Source organism: Cynocephalus volans, chromosome 9, assembly GCF_027409185.1.
Source record: "Cynocephalus volans isolate mCynVol1 chromosome 9, mCynVol1.pri, whole genome shotgun sequence".
Classification (NCBI taxonomy): domain Eukaryota; kingdom Metazoa; phylum Chordata; class Mammalia; order Dermoptera; family Cynocephalidae; genus Cynocephalus; species Cynocephalus volans.
The window spans coordinates 78,411,793-78,433,708 of NC_084468.1; the positions used below are offsets into that span (position 1 = coordinate 78,411,793).

At 33.5% G+C, this 21,916-nt stretch overlaps 1 protein-coding gene across 1 annotated transcript in view; it reads left to right on the plus strand.

The window, feature by feature from the left end:
• CCSER1 (coiled-coil serine rich protein 1) overlaps positions 1-21,916 on the plus strand; it is a 1,196,779-nt gene that overhangs the window by 392,932 nt on the left and 781,931 nt on the right. Inside the window, exon 6 of the mRNA XM_063108818.1 lies at positions 13,762-13,839. Coding sequence (XP_062964888.1) covers positions 13,762-13,839 — 78 coding nt within the window. The remainder of the gene's footprint in view (positions 1-13,761; positions 13,840-21,916) is intronic.

The window sequence follows — 21,916 nt, forward strand, 5'->3', positions numbered from 1 at the left end:
AGGGAGCCCCTATCGGACTAACAGCAGACTTCTCAACAGGAACTCTACAGGCCAGAAGAAAATGGGATGATATATTCAAAATACTAAACATAAGAGAAAAACTGCCAGCCAAGAGCACTATAACCAGCAAGGCTATCCTTCAGAAATGACAGAAAAATAGTGTTTTTTCCAGACAAACAAAAACTACAGGAGTTCACCACCATATGACTAGCCCTGTAAGAAATGCTCAAGGGAATCCTACATCTAGAATCTGAAAAATAATAATCGCTGCCATGAATACACAAGAAACAACAAAACCCACTGGTAGAACAAAAATGAAAACAAGAAACTAAATCTTACCACCACAAAAAACCATAATGACAATGTAATATTGCCTGTGCTTTATTTCTGATTTTTATAATTTCGGTCTTCTCTCTTTTTTTCTTGGTCAGTCTAGATAAAGGTTTACAAATTTTGTTGATCTTTGTAAAGAATCAACTTCAGTTTTGTTGATTTTCTCTACTGTTTTCTAATTCCCTATTTCATATATATATTTCTGTTGTAATCTTTATGTCCTAATTATATCTGCTTTTGGTTTAGTTTGTTTTTCTTTTTCCATTTTCTTAGGGTAGAAGTTTACATTACTGATTTGAGATTTTTCTTATTTTTAATATAGGCATTTACAAATATAAATTTTCTTCTAAGCACTGCATGAGCCCTGTATCCTAGAAATTTTGATATGTTGCACTTTGGTTTTATCTCAAAGTACTCTCTAATTTCCCTGATTTTTTCTTTTACCCATTGTTTATTTGTGAGAATGTTGTTTAATTTCAACACATTTGTGAATTTTCTAAATTTCCTTCTGGTCAGAGAACATATTTTCTATGATCTTAGTCTATTTAAATGTATTAAGACTTGTTTTGTTGCCAAAAATAAAAACAATAAAATAAAATAAAATTTTCCTAGAGCCCACGTAGTTTTAGGTCCCAACATGACTTTGGTTCTGCTCACTCCAGCAGTTAGATCATGAGGTTGGAGCCCTAATGAATGGAATTAATGTCCTTATAAAAGAAGCCCCAGAGGGCTGCCTCGTCCCTTCCACCATGTGAGGACACAGCTAGAAGGCACTGTTTATAAGCCAGAAAGTGGGCGCTCACCAGACACTGAATCTGCTGGCACCTCGATCTTGGACTTCCCAGTCTCCAGAACATGGAGAAATAAATTTCTCTTGTTCAACAGCTACCTCGTTTATAGTATTTTTTAAATAATAGCCAGAACAGACTAAGGCAGAATACCACTTCAAAATTGCCCTTTTCATGAGGTGAATTAAATCATTCAAAAACTAATAAATGAACAAAAACAAAACAAAACTTAAAGGTGCCCTTAAACATTGTGATTTGTGCAAACTAGGGGAGATGACACTTTCAGAAATCAGGATTCAACTATCAGGACTGGGGAAATTCTGGCAAACACTACAAATTTTTTTGATAACTTGATGGAGTTGGACAAGGTTGAAGTGCAGGAAATGAGGTAAACTGGACATTAGCCTCCTAAAGATTAGAGTTTATAATGCAGCAAACAAAGCTTGGACAACAGGTGCAAAGTTAAAGTAAATACTTTCTACTTATTCTGCTCATTCCCTTGCTTAGTTTTTGTTTATTGTAAATTTGTTAGGTTCTCCTAGATATATTTGCCACTGGATGTGCTACATGTTTTGTCCTCTTTGAAACGGTTTGTGAAAGAATAATCTAAGTCAGGTTATTTTGGTTTCCAGGTAGCATAAGATCAGAGGTGGCTATTTTCATTACCATACCTCTGTGTTATGGCGTTTAGAGAAGAGGCAGGTGTCCTTTTGCTCCTCCTCAATTTTCTGACCACTGTTTTTCCTGCCTCCCAAATAATTCTTAGCTTGAAACTCATGCCATCAGACTATACTACTTGCTACCTTTCTTTATTGCAGTCTTCATTAGAACCCCCAGAACACTCTCCTCACTATTTGAAGAGTATAGACTCTAATTCATTTTCTTTACTTCCAATGTCATTTCTGAAACAGTTTTTTATTACACAAGTAGATTATCCTTGTCTCACCCTGGCATCTCAGCTCTTTCAACTCCTGTTTTTTTCCATTATCTTGTTCTCTATCCTATCTCAGCTATTATATCCAAGTGCTGGTATAGCTGCAGTATATCTCTACTATGATGTCCAATTTGCAATTTCAAACATAACTTTAACAAACTGAATTTCTGATTTTTCACTTCAGTTATGTTCCTTTTGCAATCTTTCCTATCCCATTAAATTCCTACTCAACCTGTCTGTTAGCCCAGACAAAACCTTGGAAATTATCCTCGTCTTCTATTTGTCTCATAACCTATATCCAAACCATCAGGAAATTCTGTTGTTTCTACCTTGAAAATACATACAATATTCACCCGATTTTTACTACCTCCACTGATAAAAATATTGTCCAAAAGACCATCATCTCTCAACATATTACAGTCACCTCCTAAGTGTTCTACCAGCTTCCACACTTGCCCTTCTGCAGTCTCTTTTTGACAGCATTTGGTGTATCTCATTTATTACAAGTGAGTCACTAAATCCAGCCCACACTCAAGGGGAGGGGATTATACAAGAGTGCAAATACAAGGAAGTAGGGGTCACTGGGGGACATCCTAGATGTTACCTACTTCAGGCAATGTAGCTACTTGTAACTACTAGGCCTGGCTCTCAGAATTTAAAGCCAGAAGTTCACTAGCACTCTGTAGCAGACACAGAAAACAGCTGTCTTTCAGTTTAAAAGCTGTCAATATTATCCTCCCTACCAACACTTAAAAAGCCCAACAATGGAAAGACACTCTTTCCTTCCAGTTCAATACTATATCTGCCAAATCTACTAATGAAAAATGGCTCTATGTAGTTCAAGGTTAACCAGCAGCCGTTTGTACCTCCCGAGGCCCTGGTATCCATTTTGGCTGAGGTTACACATGATCTTTGTCTTTTCTGAGGTTGTTAATACTCAGAGGCTTTGCTGAGACCCATTTGTCCCACAAGTTTTCACTTCAGTCACACAAGACCATGTAAAAATAGCTTCTTGCCTGAGGGAAAAGCCTCCATAAGCTGCCGACAACCCTCCAGGTTAAACCCTCTTATGATCTGAAGCTTAAAGCTCTTACTCAGACCTTAGCAGTAAAAAGCCGACTGCACAGATGTTGAGCAGAACATATGTTCTCTGCATGTGATCCTACCAGCGAAAGAAAAAGGAATGAGCTGAACCAAGCACACTGAGTTCATCCATCCCACATTTATCAGCAAGAAAAGTGATCCTTTCTCTGTTAGGGAGAGAAACTGGAAGTATAATACTAGTAGAGCTCTTTCTACATGGAAGGAAATACTAAGAATGAAGAATTAATTGTTCCTGCCAAACCTCAGAATTTTCCAAATATTTTCTTTGCTTCATTATTTTCGTTTTCTTTAGTATGCAAAAAACTTAACAGTCACATATATCAATCTTTGACTTTTTGATTTATTTATGTTTGTATTTAGAAAATCCCTTCCTATTTTGTGGTAACTGATAGATAATGTTTACTTATTTTTTTTTCAAGTGTTTCTTGTGGGTTGTTTGCATATTTAACACTTTAATACATTTAGAGTTCATTTTAATGCAGTTTAAGGATCTATTTTTTTCTCCTAATAGTTAACAAATTAGTAAATCATAGCTTATTAAATAACCTAATGTATTTCTCTTTGCCTAATGAAGGTACAGTAAATTTGGAACTCTTAAACTTCTCAAGTAGTAATAATCAGTACATTAGCCTTGGAGGAAAGTTGATAATATATGTGAAGTTATTCAATTATGTGCATAGCCTTTAACTGAAACTTTATAGTGTATTAAAAGAAATAATCACATAATGGAATACTGTTCAGCCATAAAACAGAAAGAAATCTTGTCATTTGCAGCAACGTGTATGAATCTGGAGGACATTATGTTAAGCGAAATAGGCCAAGCACAGAAAGACAAATATCACATGATCTCACTCATATGTGGAATCTAAAAATTTGATCTTATGGAAGTAGAGAGTAGAATAGTGGTTACCAGAGGCTAGAGAGGGGAGCAGGGAGTGAAGGATGGGGAGAGGTTGGTCAATGGGTACATAGGTACAGTTGGACAGGAAGAATAACTTCCGGCATTCTATTACACAGTATGGTGACTTCAACTAAAAATAATGTGTTTTATATTTCAAGATAGCTAGAAGAGAGGATTTTTAGTGTTACAACCACAAAGACATGATAAATGTTTGAAGTGATGGATACGTTAACTGCCCTGATTTGATCATTATACAATATATACATGTATTGAAACTGTACCCCATAAATATATACAATTACATGCCAATCATAAATAAAATAAAACTTAAAAAAAAAGAACCACAGGTCTGTTTTAAGAATGTCATCACAGCATTAATTATACAGAAAAAAATAGAAATACAAAAATGTCTAAAATAGGGGCCTGGCAAGATGAATAAAGTTATATGATGGAGTTTTATGCATTTATTGTAAAGTAAACTGAAGGAAAATGTTTGATGTGAGAAAAATCCTGAGAATATAGTTATGTGTGTTAATCCCAGTCTGTTACATTGCACAGGAAGAGACTGGAAAAAGTACACAGATATTTTATCTGTGTTTATCTTTGAATAGTCGGAATTTTCTCTATTTATTTATGTGCTTATTTACTTCTCTAGTTTATACTTTTCATACTTGCTTGTCTCCCTTAATGAGCTTAAGATAATTGGTGGCAGGGGCTGTTTTTATTAAACATACATCACAGTATCTGGTTTACTGTAGGTTCTCAATACCATCTGTTTAATGTTGTTAATAAAATTAGACCATAATTTGGTCTTGGTGGAAGCAGCTGAACATACCAATGAGATAAACGGACAGAGGGATAATGAAGATTCAAACCATAGACCAAGGAATAAAGAGATTCAGCAACAATTGATTGAGGTCCAAACACAGAGATTAGAGGTCAGGGACAGAATTTCTCTAGCTGGGAGAAACAGTGGGTTAAAATAGGGACTCAATCTCAGAGTACCTACAGGAACTTAGGGAAATGAGATAGGGACCTGAAAGTTCAAATATGAGGAACTCCCAGAATTTGGTTATAAGGTTAGAAACTGCAATTTCCTAAAATTGAAGCCAACAAAAAGCAAAATGAAATTAATAAGCTTAGTCATTGTTGAGGTAACCGATACCACCACCAACAAAAATAAGCTGGTTTAAAAAATATATCACTAGTAAGATTAGCTATTTCTCTTCTCAATTACATTGCAGTGTGTGTCATATGAAGTAATCGTACTTTAGGTAGTTGTTTTTTGTCTTTGTTTTTGTTTTTGTTTTTTAAATGAATGAGCTAATGTGAACTTTGTCACTGTGGTGATGTCCTAACACTGTTGAAGAAGAAAGTGCTCTGATTCTAAATAATTTGTATTTCTTTATATATTTACCATAGCTTGATATAAGCATCCTTTGAGAGCACACAATTATTTTTTTTTTCCAACTTTGTGCTGAACAAAGAATCTTCTGCTCTGCAATGTGGTTTCTGACTGGTTCTCTTTACCAAAAAGGACCAACTTGGATAAGTTACCATCCTGAGTTCTTATGGCAAGTTTAGTTTTCATTAGTAGTTAATATGTTGGCCAGTATCTGATAAAGTACAGTCCCTTATTCATTTAGTTATTTTGAATCATCCTCATAAAACCTACTCATCCCTAGGTGAATTGATATAATTTAATTTTTGAACCTTCTAAACTGAGGACCAATTCCTGATTTCTCCTGTGGATTCACTCTGAAAGAATGAGATAGCTTATTTCTTTGCTATAGCCTAGTATAGTAGACTGAATTCCGCCCCCCCAAACTCATTGAAGCTTGAAATGTGTCTCCCAAGTTTTATGTATTAGAAACTTGGCCCCCACTTGTGACTGTTAAGAGGGTGGAAAATCCTATTGTGGTAGTTGAGAAGTGGAGACTCGAAGAGTGATTAGATTGTAGGACCATGCTGTAGTGAATGGGTTAAGAATGGTGGTCAGGGGAGAGTGAATGAGGAGGTTGGTCTCTCTCTGCTCTCTTTGCTTCCACCATCTTGCAATGTGAGACCCCTGGGTCACTGTCACCTCCACCAGATGGACTTTGAACTTCCCAGCCTCAGAAACTGTAAGCAATAAATTTTGTTTCCTTTACAAAATACCCAGTTCTGTGTATTTTGTTACAAGGAACATAAATGTGCTAATACACTTAGTAATTTGGATTAATTTGGGGTTCGGTCACAGCTTTAATTTATCCTTTATTTAGTGGTAGAATAAAGTAAGAAATTAGTAATTGGAATTGTACACACAATGCTGAGATGTCATCGTTGGGATATTGTATCTCTTAACTGTCTTGCATTATTGATACCAGGGAGAAAGAGAATTTAAAAATCTGTTTTACTTTTCTCTCTCTGATTTTAGGAGGGTGCAGTTCAACCAGAGCTTTTGTTTACCTTGTAGATCTATGCTAAAAGCCTTCTCAAGTAGAGAATACATAATGACAAAGGAGGAAAATACTTACTCAAGCCTCAGGTGGATGTGTATACTGATAGAAATGGACAGTTTTACCCTGTCTATGCAGGATAATTTGCCAATACCATTCAAAATAACAATTAAAAGTGTCTTTTGGCCCAGTAGTTTCACATTCAGAAGTTTATCATACAGATAAAGTGCATACATTACAAGATTATTAATTTCAGCTGTTTGTAACTGCAAGAGTGGGAATGAAACACTGGTTATCTGTACAAGAGTACTTCAAGAAATTCATGGAAAAATTGAATTAAAAGATAATATGAATCCTTCCATGAGCTTTGATGTAGCCATATTTCATAATGATATGGCCATAAAATGGAATTCTATACAGTCATATAAAAGAGTCGGGGAACTCATTATATATAAGTATATGGTAATTTGAAAAAAAAAACAAGTTGGAGAACAGTATGCATAACATGTTATCCTATATTTATAAAAAACATTAATGACTATATATAAGTGCATGTGTGTGTATTTTTTCTTTTATGTACATATATCTTTAGAAGTTTATACAATAAATTGGTAAAATTGGTGATCTCTGGATGGCTGGGCACTAGTGGTGGAAGAGAGACATTTTCCTGGAAAAAGATGTTGTGTCTTTTGAATTTTGCACTGTGTGAATGTTTTCTCTACTCAAAAGTAAATAAAAAATATATACCACATTAAAAAAAGTTGTAAATATACTTTAATATCCAGGAATTTTTTGACCAAATCTCATGAAGCACCTAATTCAAAAATATTTAATTTGAGTCCCCCCAAATTTGGAACATAATTTAATAAATCATCTTGCTATCATTTAAATATTGCTAACTTCCCAGGTTACAGTACAGTAGTATTGTGGCTCTCTACTTGAGTCAGCCAATTATAAATTTTAGATTCTGTAACCTAAAATGTCCCAGCCACAATGTTCATTCTTGTGTTAGAAAGGATTTTTAAATTGTAGGCACATTGTTTTGTGAAAGTTATTTGCCCATGTAGAGCTAGTTTATGAATATGTCAAAGATGTCCTTAGGACCCATTTTCTCTGTATCCATTTCCTAGATTGGCTGTATGTTGGATTTGCTCTTAGGGATGTTCCATCTACTTGGTGGTCTGGCAATTCAGACACATTCTTTATAACTTCAACAGCATTAGTTGAATGAGAGATTCTCTTTCTCAAAATTCCATCACAACTCCCAGATTGGAGTTTCACTTAAATAATTTGGCTTTTGTGGCTTTTTGTGTCTGATAAGAAAAGTTGTTTAGTCCTTGGTTATAATTCTCACACCCATTTCAAGGATATTGGACCACTGCTACTCAAAACAAATGGATTGAGAGTTTAGGAGAAATTACTCCCCAAAGGAAAACAAAAATGTTAACTTAGTAAAATGAATTGGACACTAGGAATGCAAAAAACAGCAGATATAAACTATAAGAAGACATTATAAAGAATAAAGCTTGCATTTTCATTTGAAGGAAACAGAGCCAGTAAAAGATGTTACTCAAATGGATAAGGTTATTGAACTAGGCCAAAGGGCAAAGAACTAGTTCTGATTTAGAGATTGAATTCAATTTCCTGTTGCTCTCATTTTGGTTTGTTGCCAAAACAACAAATAAGTGGACGTGGAATATACACCACTTAAAAAAATGAAGTGAGTGGAATCAACTTCTAGTGGTTCTCTTTGTTTCTCACAGAGGTATGCCTGAAATGCAGTGGTCAGCACCCTGCTTTGGAGGAATCCAGATCTGTTGACTCCTTGCCTTTTGGAGGTTATGTAACTGGTGAAGGACACACATTAGACTGAAGTGTGTACCCACTAATATATAAAGAGTGTTTTTTTGTGCCATAATTAGATACTATCTATTCCCTTTCTTACTAAATCCTTGGGCCAACAGCAAGCCTAACCATATTTAACCAGTGGAATGAATCATGGCATAACTTAAAAACTGAGGGTAGGAAGTCTAATGTGTACTCAATACTTGTTGAATGGCTGAATGAATAAATTACTGAATTTTCACAGAAAATTGGCATGCTTAAAAAAAGAAAAAAAAACATTTTTTTTAGAAAAATGGCCCATTTATATGCCAAAAATCAAAATTATCCTACATACTTTATCAGCAGTTACATCACTGATTATTAAAACCGTAATATACTATAATGTGTGTGTATGTTTTGTATGTAATTTTAGAACTATAAGAATACATCCTCAAATTAGAGTTAACATATTTGGGTGACCATTTAATTTTATTAGACCTAGAAAATCATAAAATTTATCCTAATGGCTCAAAAAATTAAGATTTTTTACTTACACCCAAATCTGTTTATGTACTCAAAATATTTGAGCTCAATTGATCATGTTTCACTTCAAGAAATCCTTTTAAATAAACTTTAATCCCATAGGACAGATCCATTAATTATGCTTTCAGGGGCTACATAATTAATGGATATGTACTATGGAATTATGGCATTCAGTAAATATTAATAATGTAAACTCACTCTCAAGCACCTTAAGAGCACCCAAACAAATAGATCATTTTATATAGCTGAAGCTTTCCTTCAGTATTCCCATATGTAACATGAAAGCATGCAAAACAATTTAACATCAACTTTTTAGTGAAATTTTTATAGAAGGTTAAAGATTCTTTGGTGGATAGTTTATGCTCCCAATAAAATGATCTGTCAAAATGTATTTTCATGAGAGTTTTAAAATCCCTGTGAAAAGCTTAGAAGCTATGAGTAAAATGCCTATGTATTATAATCATGAATAGCTTGGTTATTGCTAATGAAGAATAATTTAAAATAACCTTTTAAGTTTAGAATAGTTTAAGATTTACAGAAAAGTTGCAGAGATAGTAGACTCTCATATACCTCTTGCTCAGTTTCCCCTATTGTAATCATCCTACCTCAGCAGAGTACATTTTGGCACAACTTAAGAAACCAGCACTGGCACATTATTATTAACTAAACTGGGGAATTTGTTTAGATTTTACCAGTTTTTCCCTAATGTCCTTTCTGTTATTCCAGTATCCCATCCAGGATACCTCATTATAATTGGTCATCATGTTATTTACTTTGTTGCTCACATTGTTTCAACTTTGGCATTTGGGGGCACTTTCATGTTGGCTCTTTTTGTCCCCTTGGCATACCCCCAACCTTTTTTTTTGAGCACTTCTTCGCTTTCTGGATCATTTTGTACATTCCTTCCCCTATCCCAGACTTGGAAACAGACATTTATCTGAGTCCTGGTTCCATTTTTAGAAAAATAACAAGAACTAGGCACTGGGTGTTAATAAAGAATATTTTATTTAGTAAAATTACATATTTTCCCCAGAATCAGAGGAAAAACATAATGTGGCTTATGTGATAAAATAATTCTAGTGCTTGTTAAAAAAAAAAAAAAACTCTCTAATTTTCATGGATTAAAAAATAACTCCCTAATTTAAGAATTGATTTAGAATATTTTAAAACTGTATTTCAATTTTAAATTTTATATTATGTTATTATACGAAGGGCTGACTTAGAAATTGTATACACAGAAAATTGATAGCAACAAGTGACAGATCATTTGTAAATCAATTGAGTTTTTCATGTCTTCATGTCAAAAGGAAGAACAGAATGTTGTTTTTCAATGGTATTGAAATGAGTACGTATTTGTACGTAAGCATAATAGTAGAAGCTAAGAGAAGATCTGACACACAAAATGTGAGCATTCTTTTCTAATTTAATCTGTTAATCATTTCTCTTACCCTTCAATTTTTCTGCTTTTTTTAGTGACAGTACATTGAATGTCCAAGTCGTCAACTCTGGTTTGTTTTTATTTTTTAATCAGCTTGGCTTTGTATATTTATTTATTCTCATCAATAACTTCTATTAATTTGACTTCGGCGTTGATAGAGTAGGTACTAGCTTGGAAGTCAGAGTTGGTACAATACTTAAGTCCAAGGATTTCAATAAAATAACTTATCTGCTATTTCCAACCTTTTGATAAATTGTCCCTGATTACTCATACACTTTTAGGAGCTATCTCATAGGAGCCATGAGAAGTTCTCATCAGCCTCCTACCATTGTTTTTCTCTAGCATGTTGTCATTTTCATTTAAGCCTGTTAATATGTGCTCCTCACACCATTGTGTGGCAGTTCCTAATATGCTAAAGAGGTATGGTGGTTGCAGAACATCTCTATGTGCTTAAATAATGTTTTATTCAATTGAGGAATTTAAAGAAGAAAGTAATTTCCATCATCTATCTTTTGGAATTTTATTTGAAATAGCTCTGTTTCTGCTTATGCCCGTTTTTCCCCTCAGAGCCAGAGATGAGTCAACAGTAAGAGAACCAATCTCTGAGATGACAGACACATTGTTTTTCTTGGCGTTCCTGTTCTCCTTCCCACCTAAAGTTTTATTTCTGTCCTTTTGCTAATCATCCACCCAGGAAGTTTCATAATCACTCGCATTGATGAGAGTCTTGCATATTATTTTGAAATGTTCATTACTTTAGCAAAGACTTCCTTTCCTCCCTTGACATACTCACAAGCAGATGATGTATTCCTATTTTTATTTATTATAATTAAGGTATGGTTGACAGTAGTGAAGCATGAAAATTATGGAGATTTGTTCTGTTGGGATATTTGCTTCTTTTACAGAATAGTTCTTTTATTTTCCCATGGGATTCACTTTCACATTATTGTGAGGATTTCCAAAGTCTCTAAAATATAACAAAAGCAGATGAAGCCATAATTCTAACAAAATAATTCATTAAGAAAATTGTGAATTAGTATATACTAAGGTCCTTCAAAAAGTTCATGGAAAAATAGAATTGAAAGATAATACGAATCTTTCTGTGAACCTTTCAAAGTACCCTGTACTGTTCAGCTTTTAAAAATATTAAAATTTTGTTAATTTGTATTCATACAGTTGCATCAGCATTGCTATACTTAAGAAAGGATAAGTGAATTAAAATATGAAATATGAATAAGACTAACATCCAAAGGGTTTACTATTGTATTTTATGTAAAAGGGTAAAAATTTGGAATGGCACCTAAATTACAGATCACTGTAAAGCCAATAGGAATACAATAAAATAAAACTGAAGATACTTTTATTTGACTTTTTGCTACATATTTCTCAACCTGATAATTAAGTGCAATTTATAAAATGTTGTCATATAAGATTGATTAGTATTTTTAAACATTTATCTCAAGATTTCCTAAAAGTAACAGTATTAAAGTGTCACAATATAAGATGTATTTGAATGTTAAAGCTAGAACAAAGTTTTCTCTAAGAATGACATTCAAAGAATCAATGTTACATGATGCAAAATTTGTAGTCTTTCTACAGTCCTTAGAGCTACACATTTATTTTGGGGAAGTTGCAGGAGACCTCAACCCTAAAGAAGCTTGATTTTGAGTTAATCTTCTTATGGAAGTCCAAAAACCTCCATTTGCAACAATATGGTCCAGGCTTTTAAATTTTCACAACTGAATGTCACCTCTGTTTCAATATATGGTTTTCAAGGGCACAATACTGTGGTAAGCTATGTAGACTACCAATACTACAGGTAAATACCAGATATTCAACTGTGTATGAACTGTGTTCTTTCACTTCAATTCTCATGAGAAATCTAACATTGAAAGAAGGAGCTCAAGTGCCTTGTTTTCTGTGATGTTTTTCTATTTCTCCAAAAAGTTTCATTCATTTCTTGTTAGAGTCCTGTGGTAAATTAGTTGGTTAAATAAAAGGTTTGTTTCTCTCTTGTATCATGTAATCAGTGAGAGTCAGCAATTTATAGCATTTCCTGGTTTTTACCAAATAAATGGCATGGAAGCTTTGAATAAATTAGAAATGAAAGTCAGTAACTACCTCACTTCATTTATTTGGTTCATGTATTTTCCTACTTCCTTTAGTAGATTATGTTCAGTTTTCACTTATTTCCTCCTTTAGATATTTTAACTCAATGTGCAGCTTTACATCAATTTCTAAGACAGCTGTGGTACGTGGTATATGAAAATAATACTGAATATCTTGGTTCCTGTGTTAATAGTTCTTATCCTTTGTTTCTGGACTAGACAGAAGTTATGCTATATTAATGGATATTTAAAACCTGTCCAGCTTATGCACATTTGAATCAAATGAATTGAAAATTATTTTTGAACAAAAAGAGACTCTAAGAATGTGTAGCAGTTGTAGCATCTGTTTTGGGAATGTGTTCTTTTGTTGGAACTTAAAAAAGTCTACTTGTTCCTTTATTTCAAGGTTAATTCAGTCTTTTGCTTTCATCTTTACTGCAAAATTGTCTGTATTTGTGTGCATGTATATTTGGAAACCAAGCTGAAAAATGTAGGTGTACATTCTTTTTGATGTTTTATTTGTTTATCTTCTTATATGAAGAATTCCTCTGAGAGAATGGGTTAAGAATATAATAATATAACTTCTGATGCTACATAGTATCAGTATCTTTTTTTTGCTTTTATAAAAGTAAATCAATGATCAACTTCTAACCCATATCTCTTTTTAATGTCTTATAATATCTTATTTAAGAAGTTTTAGTTGACAGTATTTTTAAAGGACTAGAAGAACAGCATTAGCAACATTCCAATCATCTTCTTTTATTCGTTCTTATATTTGTGTAAATCTTTTGTCCTTACATTTTTCATTTAGCAGAATATAAGAAGGTTGTAAAATGTCAGGGTCTATAAATATAGGAATTTAAAATTTTTAATATTATTTCAGTTTGTAACTATATATTGATGGCAGATATGGTTTACATAATGAAGAAAAACTAGGTGCAATATTTTAAATCTCCATAAAAGAAAAAAATGTATAATACATGTTTGAAAATCAGCCGGAAACACATCAAAATAGCAACACAATGAATTATTACAGATTTAGTTTAATTCTCAAAGAAACAGTAAAAATGTAAGTTAAGCCAAGATAATTCTAAATACTACCCTAACACAAAAAAATGGCCATTATATTTACTGAAATTTACTTAAAATATACTTGAAGAGTGATAATTTGACTAATTTCCCAGATAACTATTTTTTTCCATATAAGGGATGATCCATGATTTGAATTTTTCTATATCTGTGTTTTATTTATTAATTTTTTATTTTAACAAGAAGGATTGAATTCTGAATGAGGAATAATAAAAATGACTACAAAAAGCTCTCTTTAATTCAATTTTGTTCTCCTTGCAGAGTGCAGATATGAGCCCAGCAAGCAGCACCACTTCGCTTCCTGTTAGTCCTCTTACTGAAGAGCCAGTGCCTTTCAAGGTAAAAAGAAAAACAAACAAAAGTGAATTATTTATAATATTGTTAGGGTAGTTAATAAATAGTTTAAGCTAGATAGTTTATATATAGATGGTTAGGTGAGCTGCTTTAATCTTTAAGAATCTGATTTCAAATGATACAACCAATTTGTTCCTTTGTCATTCTATTGCTAACTAAAGGTAAAGGTTTGGAATAAAAATTACTGTATTATGAAGCAATTGTTTGCCTTACACGTAAGAGATGGGAGTTTTATTGTAGTAGTTCAATTTGCACGTATTAGAGCTTCCAAGTCTGTTGTTTATATTTTAATTTAAATCATAAGTTTAGAATGGATTGTTCAGCCCTCATCTAGTGGGTAAATTTTCATTAGCAACACTAGGTCACCAGTAATTAATTATGTAATTCTTACAAAATAATAGTCAAAATCAAAAATTGAAGTATTGTATCATTCCTCCCAAACACATTATCTTTAATAAGTATTTAAGTGGTGTGACTCATAGCATTCTTCAGTTCAGAATGCTAAAAATGTTGCAAATATGAATAAGGCTCATTTTGACATTTAGGATTAGTTATTTCTCTTTAAGCCAAAGCCATTGGATCAGCTATTTTAAATTTGTAATAGGGGTGTTTGGATATCACTAGGATTATTATAAATAAAGGGAATCCTTAAGAGCATGAGGAAAAAAAATCTTGGCAAGTTGGGCCGATGCACTCACTTAAGTTGCGATGGCTTCAGTACAGTTTGGTTTAAAGATGGATGCACATTTGGGGATTCATTATGACTTTCATAATTGTTTTATTTCAATATAAAATTGCTACTGTTCTGGGATTTTTTTTTCTTTTTCATATGCGGACTATATATTATTCACTCATATTGCTTATAACCTAGTACAGTGGCTCAATATTTGTGGTATTGTTGAAATGAAATTGTGGAAAGCTATGAATTCCATTGGGGGTCTTTAGTGTTCTAGTTTTGGATGCTTTTTTACTTAATGATAGACAAATAATTGTTAAAAGCTCATTTCTATACCAGAGATTTGTTAAATATTGAAAATTATTCTGATTACGTTATTTATTGAGAAATATTTCCTTTATTACTATACAACAAAATGAGAAAATAGTGATGCTACAAAGTTTAGAGTTACTTGATATTTCCATTTTATGCTATATGGGACAAAATTTACAGAAGAAGTATAATTTGACAAGACTTTAATTGAATTCTCAAAGCTTCACCAGAAACCATTTTTTCTTTTTAATAAATTGATAATGTCTACAGTCCTTGAAAATTAATGTATTTTTTAATGGAGGTTTTAAAAAAAAGGTCAGATATATTCCAGAAACTGCTGACATAAAGCTAATATAAATATAATTATTTTAGTTAAGTTAGTTTCTCTGATCTGTTCTGAGAGATCATTATTGTTTGGGGGTTAATGTGTGTAAGTGGTTTTATAAGCAATTAAAACTTCCAAGTGCTTCTACTATGTGATATTGGCTTTCCATAGCCAATTAAGTTATACTACCTTTTAATTTATTTTGTGAAAGGAATATTATTTATATTTTTTCAAAAATTTTTATCACCTATAAAATCATTCCAGTGGTATTTAAAAGTATGGAAAATTAAGATTTGAAATTATGAAGTAAAACTTCAGCATTTGCTTTTTTCTTTCTAATTTTTAAATTGCCTTTGTGTAAATGAGTAATAGAATACTTACTTATCCTTATATAAACACAAAATATATTGAAACTATTCTGAGCAGTACCATAGCAGTATAAAGCATTGTAATTTCAAAAATTTGTTGAAAACTAACACAAAGAAGACATTTAAGTTTTCTCATAACCATATCCTGAAAAAACTTGATATCGTAATTTGTATGTCTAAAACCCTTCAGATGGATCATACCTTTTTAAAGAAATATTTTTATAGTTTCTATAATGACCACTTTTTTCTATCTTTAGAGAAATGTTTATTTGTAATAAAGCAGAGAAGATTGTTGGGAACATTAGAGGCAATGTCGTCTACTAAGGAGACTGCCTGGGATTAAATCCCAGTTCTGCCACTTTCTAGCTTTGTGACCTACAGCTAGTTACTTTGTATATTAATTTCTCCATTAATATGAGAACAGCAACCACTTCTTCAATGGGTTCTTGTAAAGTTAAACCAATTTATAAATAGAAAGTGCCTAAAATAGCACATAGAAAGCAGTATATAACTGTTAACTACTCTTTTTTTATGGAAGCATGATCTCCAAGTTTAAGCCAAGAAAGTCCTATATAGTATAAATAATATGAAACAGAAATCTTTATGCTCAACCCCTTGTACTTTATTTTCAAATGTGAAAGGAGAAATGTATTTTAAACATAAATCCTTTATTTAGATAAAGATTAATGTTTGATATCCATTTCTACAATTCATACTATTTATTTTATACCCTTGAGTATTCAGTTGAGCTTACATATCAGATTCTTATGAAAAAAAATTCATGAAAGTGTCTGTTAATTGTGAGAAAAAAAGGAGTAAATATAATGAATTTGTCTTGAGGGAAAACTGGTAAATATAATAAAACATTACTTGGAAACAAAGAAATGCTTAATAGTTTTTGTAACAATAAGGACATATGGTATCTTCTAATCAGAATACACCACAGTAAATTTTTCTCTCTTTGTATTAGAAATCCCTTTTTCAGTGTCGCAGGAAGAACCCACTATGATATATTTCTATATTTCTTGTCATTTTTTGACTAGGCCATCTATTCATTAATTGATTTGTTGATCAACCAATTTATTGAGTACCTACCACATGCTTGATGCTGTGCAAAGGCATTGGTGCTTCAATGTAAACAACACAGACTAAAATCCCTGCTTTCATGGGGTTCAGGTTCTAGTGAGAAGAAATCAACAACGAATAAATTTATAACATATCAGGGTGATAAATGTTATGATGAAACAATGAAGCAGGATTTAGAGGATCCTGTGACAGTGGAGCATATTGCTGTTTCAAAAAGGAAGGTCAAGGCAGGCCACCTCGATTAGAGGATTTTTTAGCAGAGACCATAATGAAGAAAAGGAGAAAGATACTTATGTTTCTGTAGGAAGAGGATTGAGAAGAACAAATGTGAAATCTACGAGGCAAGAGAATACTTGGCCTTTTTGGGATTGGCAAGGCATTGTGACTGAAGTAGAGTGAATGAGGGGACGAGCAATAAGAGACCAAGTCAGAGCGAAACCTTATCATGAAAGGCCTCGTGGTCCACAGTGAAGACTCAGGATCTTATTTTACACATGATAGGAAGGTACTGAGGTGTTTTGAGAAAAAGAATGACATAATCAGACTTTATGTAACGCTGTTACTCTGGCTTCTGTGTAGATATAGGCAGTAAGGGGACATGGCAGAAAATGGAAGTCAGGCTCCTATAGCTGAGACATTCTGCTGGCTTAAACTGGAGTGGTAAAAGTTGAGGGGGTAAGAATTGGTTGAACATTGGATACATTTTGAATGTTGAGTCAGTAGGATTTGTTAATAGATTGTATGGAGTATGTCCTAAAAGAACAAAGTCAAAGATAATTCCTGATACCAATGTTTTCTATATTTTCCCATTTTTACCTGTTTAGCTATTTTTCTGACATTGCAAAATGTAGATATCACGATATAGGTATTAAAGATGTCTTGTTTGGTTGGTTCATTTAATTGTGTTAGTAGTAGCAGAGCAGAGAAATTAAATGTAAGATGGCAGATGGTGTTGATTTTACTAAAGATGTCTTGTTTGGTTGGTTCATTTAATTGTGTTAGTAGTAGCAGAGCAGAGAAATTAAATGTAAGATGGCAGATGGTGTTGATTTTACTAGTGATTTTACTAGAGTCCGGGTGCTCCAATAGTTGGCTTCAACCCACCTCAGCCTCTTGCCAGATTCTTGACTCTGCCACAGGAAGGAAGTCAAGAGCAGAGTCACAGTAGAAAGTGAGAATGGGTTTAATATGACAGATAAGAAATATAGGTTATAGCATAGCTACAGAAGAGTATAGCATAGCTACAGAAACTGAGCAGGCCCACACCAAGTTAACACAAAAGCAAGAAACACATACTTCAGTTCAGTACAGAATGCAGGCCAGCACAAGAGAATAAGCACCTACCTGCTGAAAGTAAGTTTGATACAAAACATACACACTTCAGCCCGCAAAGTGTGGGTTGCCTCCTGCTTTCAGCTGGGATTTGGCTTCTATCCTTTCTTTATCCAATGAATATTCAGTGAAGGGAGTGGCTCCCAGTTATGTAACATTTAGTCTCTGGCACATGCTCAGTTGGTCTTTTCCTGGAGCATGTTCATTGGTCAGACCCTATCACATGCACCAGGAATATTCAAGAATATTCTGTGTTCTCCATTGAGCATGCCCAACCACTAGATTTGCATAAGCCAGCCCCTTGTGGTCTCATTTTCCCAGTATTGGTGCTAAAAATAGGTCTAACTGACAGCAGTAACTTTCCTCTAGGGGAGAGCCTAGAGGAGGGGCCTGAAACCTTGGGGAATGGCTTGTAACCCAGAGGCATGTCCTGTAACCCAAGCCCAGGGAAACTGAGCACCTCTTATATCACTAGGGCTAACATTTAATCCTACAAGTAATACTAATTTCTGATAATCAGTTTTTTCTCTTGGATAACTGAAAGGCAAGTCTAGCAAGTAAAGCTAGACTTAACTTACAATTTGAGGTAGAATCTGATGTGTCAATAATTATGGGATAGAAACATGTTTTATTGGTACTTAGTGGAAGAAATACACAGATGAAAATAAAATTGAATATAAAAAATGAAAGCATAAAAAATAAAACCTGAATATAAAACCACACTGTGGTTATATATTTAAGGAATCGATCTATGTTGTGAAAATAATTTTAAATAAAAAGGCATCAATGTGTTAATGGGAGTAAATTTTAAGAGCAATCTATTTTCTATAATATGTACATTTTAAGCAATTGTTTTTTTTTTGGAAGTTGGCTAGTACAGAGATAGAATCTTGTGAAGCAATTATTTTTGATTACTTAAAAATAAAATGATAGCTTTAGTTATGTATTTCCATGTAATAAACAATTTCAAAACTTGTCAGCCTAAAACAATAATTTCTTATTGTTGTTTATGATTCTGTAGGTTGACTGGGCTCATCTGGGTAGTTTTTATTTCAGTTTTAAGGTGGGTACAGTCAGCCAGAGGCTGAGAATGGAGTCATCTGAAGGCTCAAGTGAGGTAGACTTCCAGGATGACTCCTTCATTCACAAGTCTGGTACCTGGGCTACATGGCTGGAGCCACTGGAAGCATGTTGGCATTTCTCTGATTCCCCCTCTCTTTATCTTATCTGTTTTTCTCTCTTTCTCCTCATGGTCTACATGGACTAGCTTGAGTTTTTTCACAGTATGGTGGTTTCAGAATAATTAGACTTGTTACAAGGTAGGTGGCTTCCCCTAGAGTGAATATTCTAAGAAAGGAGAAAGTGGAAGCTGCTGGGCCAGCTAGAACTAGGCCCAGAAATACACCACTTCATCTCCGTACCTTCCATTGGTTAAGCAGGTACGGAGTGTGTTGATAGTCACCAAGGCTACCCTACATTCAGAGATTTGTAAGACAGAACTCAGCGTGAAACACACACACTCTTCTACCAGCAACATGTGTAATACAGCGGCATGTATGTGATGTTTCTGCCCAGTAAAGCCCATTAGAAACTCAGCACCAAAGGATTTTATCAGGGGTTGGTCGTGTAAGAATGTAGGAACCCTGTGTCTAGTCTGTACAGAAATCCAAAATTCTCATAAAGAAATCAGAAGTTCAACATAAACCATATTGTTTGTACAAACAATTTAGACACAAGGAGCCACTCTTATCTTTTATAAGAAGCTTTATATGCATGTAGGACACTGGTTACCAGTCAAGTTCTTAGACACAAGCCAATGGCTAATCTTGCAAGTAGGCCTTTCTAAGGATAATGTACTAATTTGCTAGGTCTGCCATAACAAAATACCACAGACTGAGTGGCTCAAACAACAGAATTCTGTTTTCCCATAGTTCTGGAGGCTAGAAATCCAAGATCAAGGTGTTGGCAGGTTTTGTTTCTTTTGAGGTCTGTTTCCTTGGCTTGTAGAAGACCACCTTCTTGCTGTGCTCTTACATGGTACTTCTCTGTGCAGGGCATCCCTAGTGTCTCTTTCTCTTCCTATAAGGACAACAGTCCTATTGGAGTAAGGCCACACCCTAATAGCCTCATTTTAACTTAATCACCACTTTAAAGTACTTATCTCCACTGGGGAGACTGTGTTTTCAACATGAATTTTAGGTGAATACAATTCAGCCTGTAGCAGACAGGCAGGCTCAGGCTTGCTGTGAGAATTCTTTTCTGCACACAGGACAGACCTCAACCGAAGGGAAGGGGAAATAAACTGTGCTGCTTGACGGGGAATATCTTTGGAGACTTCGGAGCAAGCTTTAAACTACAAATCGATATGTGACGTTCTTTTATTAATTCGGTTTTTTAATACTATTAAATTTTCAGTCAGGTGTGAGGTGTTTTGGCTTGAGGGAATGTAGAAGGAAATGAGATTTCCTTAATTATTTGCATTTATTCATCAATGTACTCATTTGAGTATATTTTCCAGTGCTATTTTATTTTATGTTATTTTTTTTCAAAGTATTTTAACATTTACTTGTAGATATTTGTTGGGTTACAGTATGTTGTTTCAATACATGCATGTAATGTACAATGATTCACTTTGGGTAGATAGCATAGTTTTTTTTACCCATTAGTCTCCAATGCTATTTTAATTTCCATTAAATTTGGAAATCTTACTTAAATGTCACCATAATTGAACTAACTTAGAGTCCTTCAAATCTTGTGGTTGAGAATATCAAAGAATTATATTTTTTAAAAATGACTAAATTCTGATTAGAAACACTGAGAATGAAATTTAAATTGAAATAACTACTGCCAAACAATAATTTCTACAATGTTTGTTGAATATTATTTTAATTATTTTTTTCCTTCTGAATCTGTCAAGATGAATTATCATTTGAATTTTAAGACAGCATTACTAACATGTGATGATGAATGCTCACATAGTAAGAAAAATGAGAATTCTAAACCCTGATAAGACAAATAAGATTATTTTTACATAAATTAAAGCCAAAATCAATTTAGTTTAATTTGTGTTAAAAGATATGCAATATTTCTCAGACACAGGAGACGTCAGGGAAAAATATTTTAATGGGAAACATAAACAAATACTTTCATGCTGTCTACTAGCTTCATATTGCTGTCCAGATCCTTCTAACATGCTGTCCAAATGATTTCAGGAAGGTGTGTACAAGGTAAAGAATTTGTCAACATTAATACATACTAAAAATAATGGCATACCTCCTCCCACCACATCTCTATCACACACATTTATTTTCTTCCTTAATTTAAACCTCAGTGAGTTTCTTCATCTTTGTTCATGTTGGTGCCTTGGATTTCTCCAAGTGGTACTGATAGAAAACTTTCTTTGTAAAAAGGTTTATTTTATCATGCTTTCAGACACTGGGCCTTACTCTGCTTACTCTAATCAAAGAGTCCCTTTGACAAATTTAGTGGACATTATTTACTGAGCATCTGTTAAAAAATGATTTTGGAAAATTTAATTCAGGTATCCACTTTCTATATCATTGAGTTAGATCCTCAGACAAATACAGGATACATAGTTTCTAATTGCATTTGCTAATTGGCCAAATTGAGGATTTTGTAGATAAGCTTGAATAGTGTGGTAGATTTCAGATACAGAACATGGGAAAATATTTCCAGATTCATTTGTATGTAAAGGACAGGATGTTAAATTACTGCTGACAAAATCCGAAAGCCAATGAAGGCCTTGAAAATTTGGGAAATAAAAACACCTTTATGTGCTTCTTAAAAAAAAAGAATTTTTGTTTTAAGTCATTATAACCTCAGTCTTGGTTTAGGAACGCACTTCAGAGAGGACTAGCATCACTGAAACATTTGTTCTGTCTGCCAGCAAGATTCCAGGACAATTTTATTTGGAAACAGTTGAGGTCAACATGTGCAAAGCTG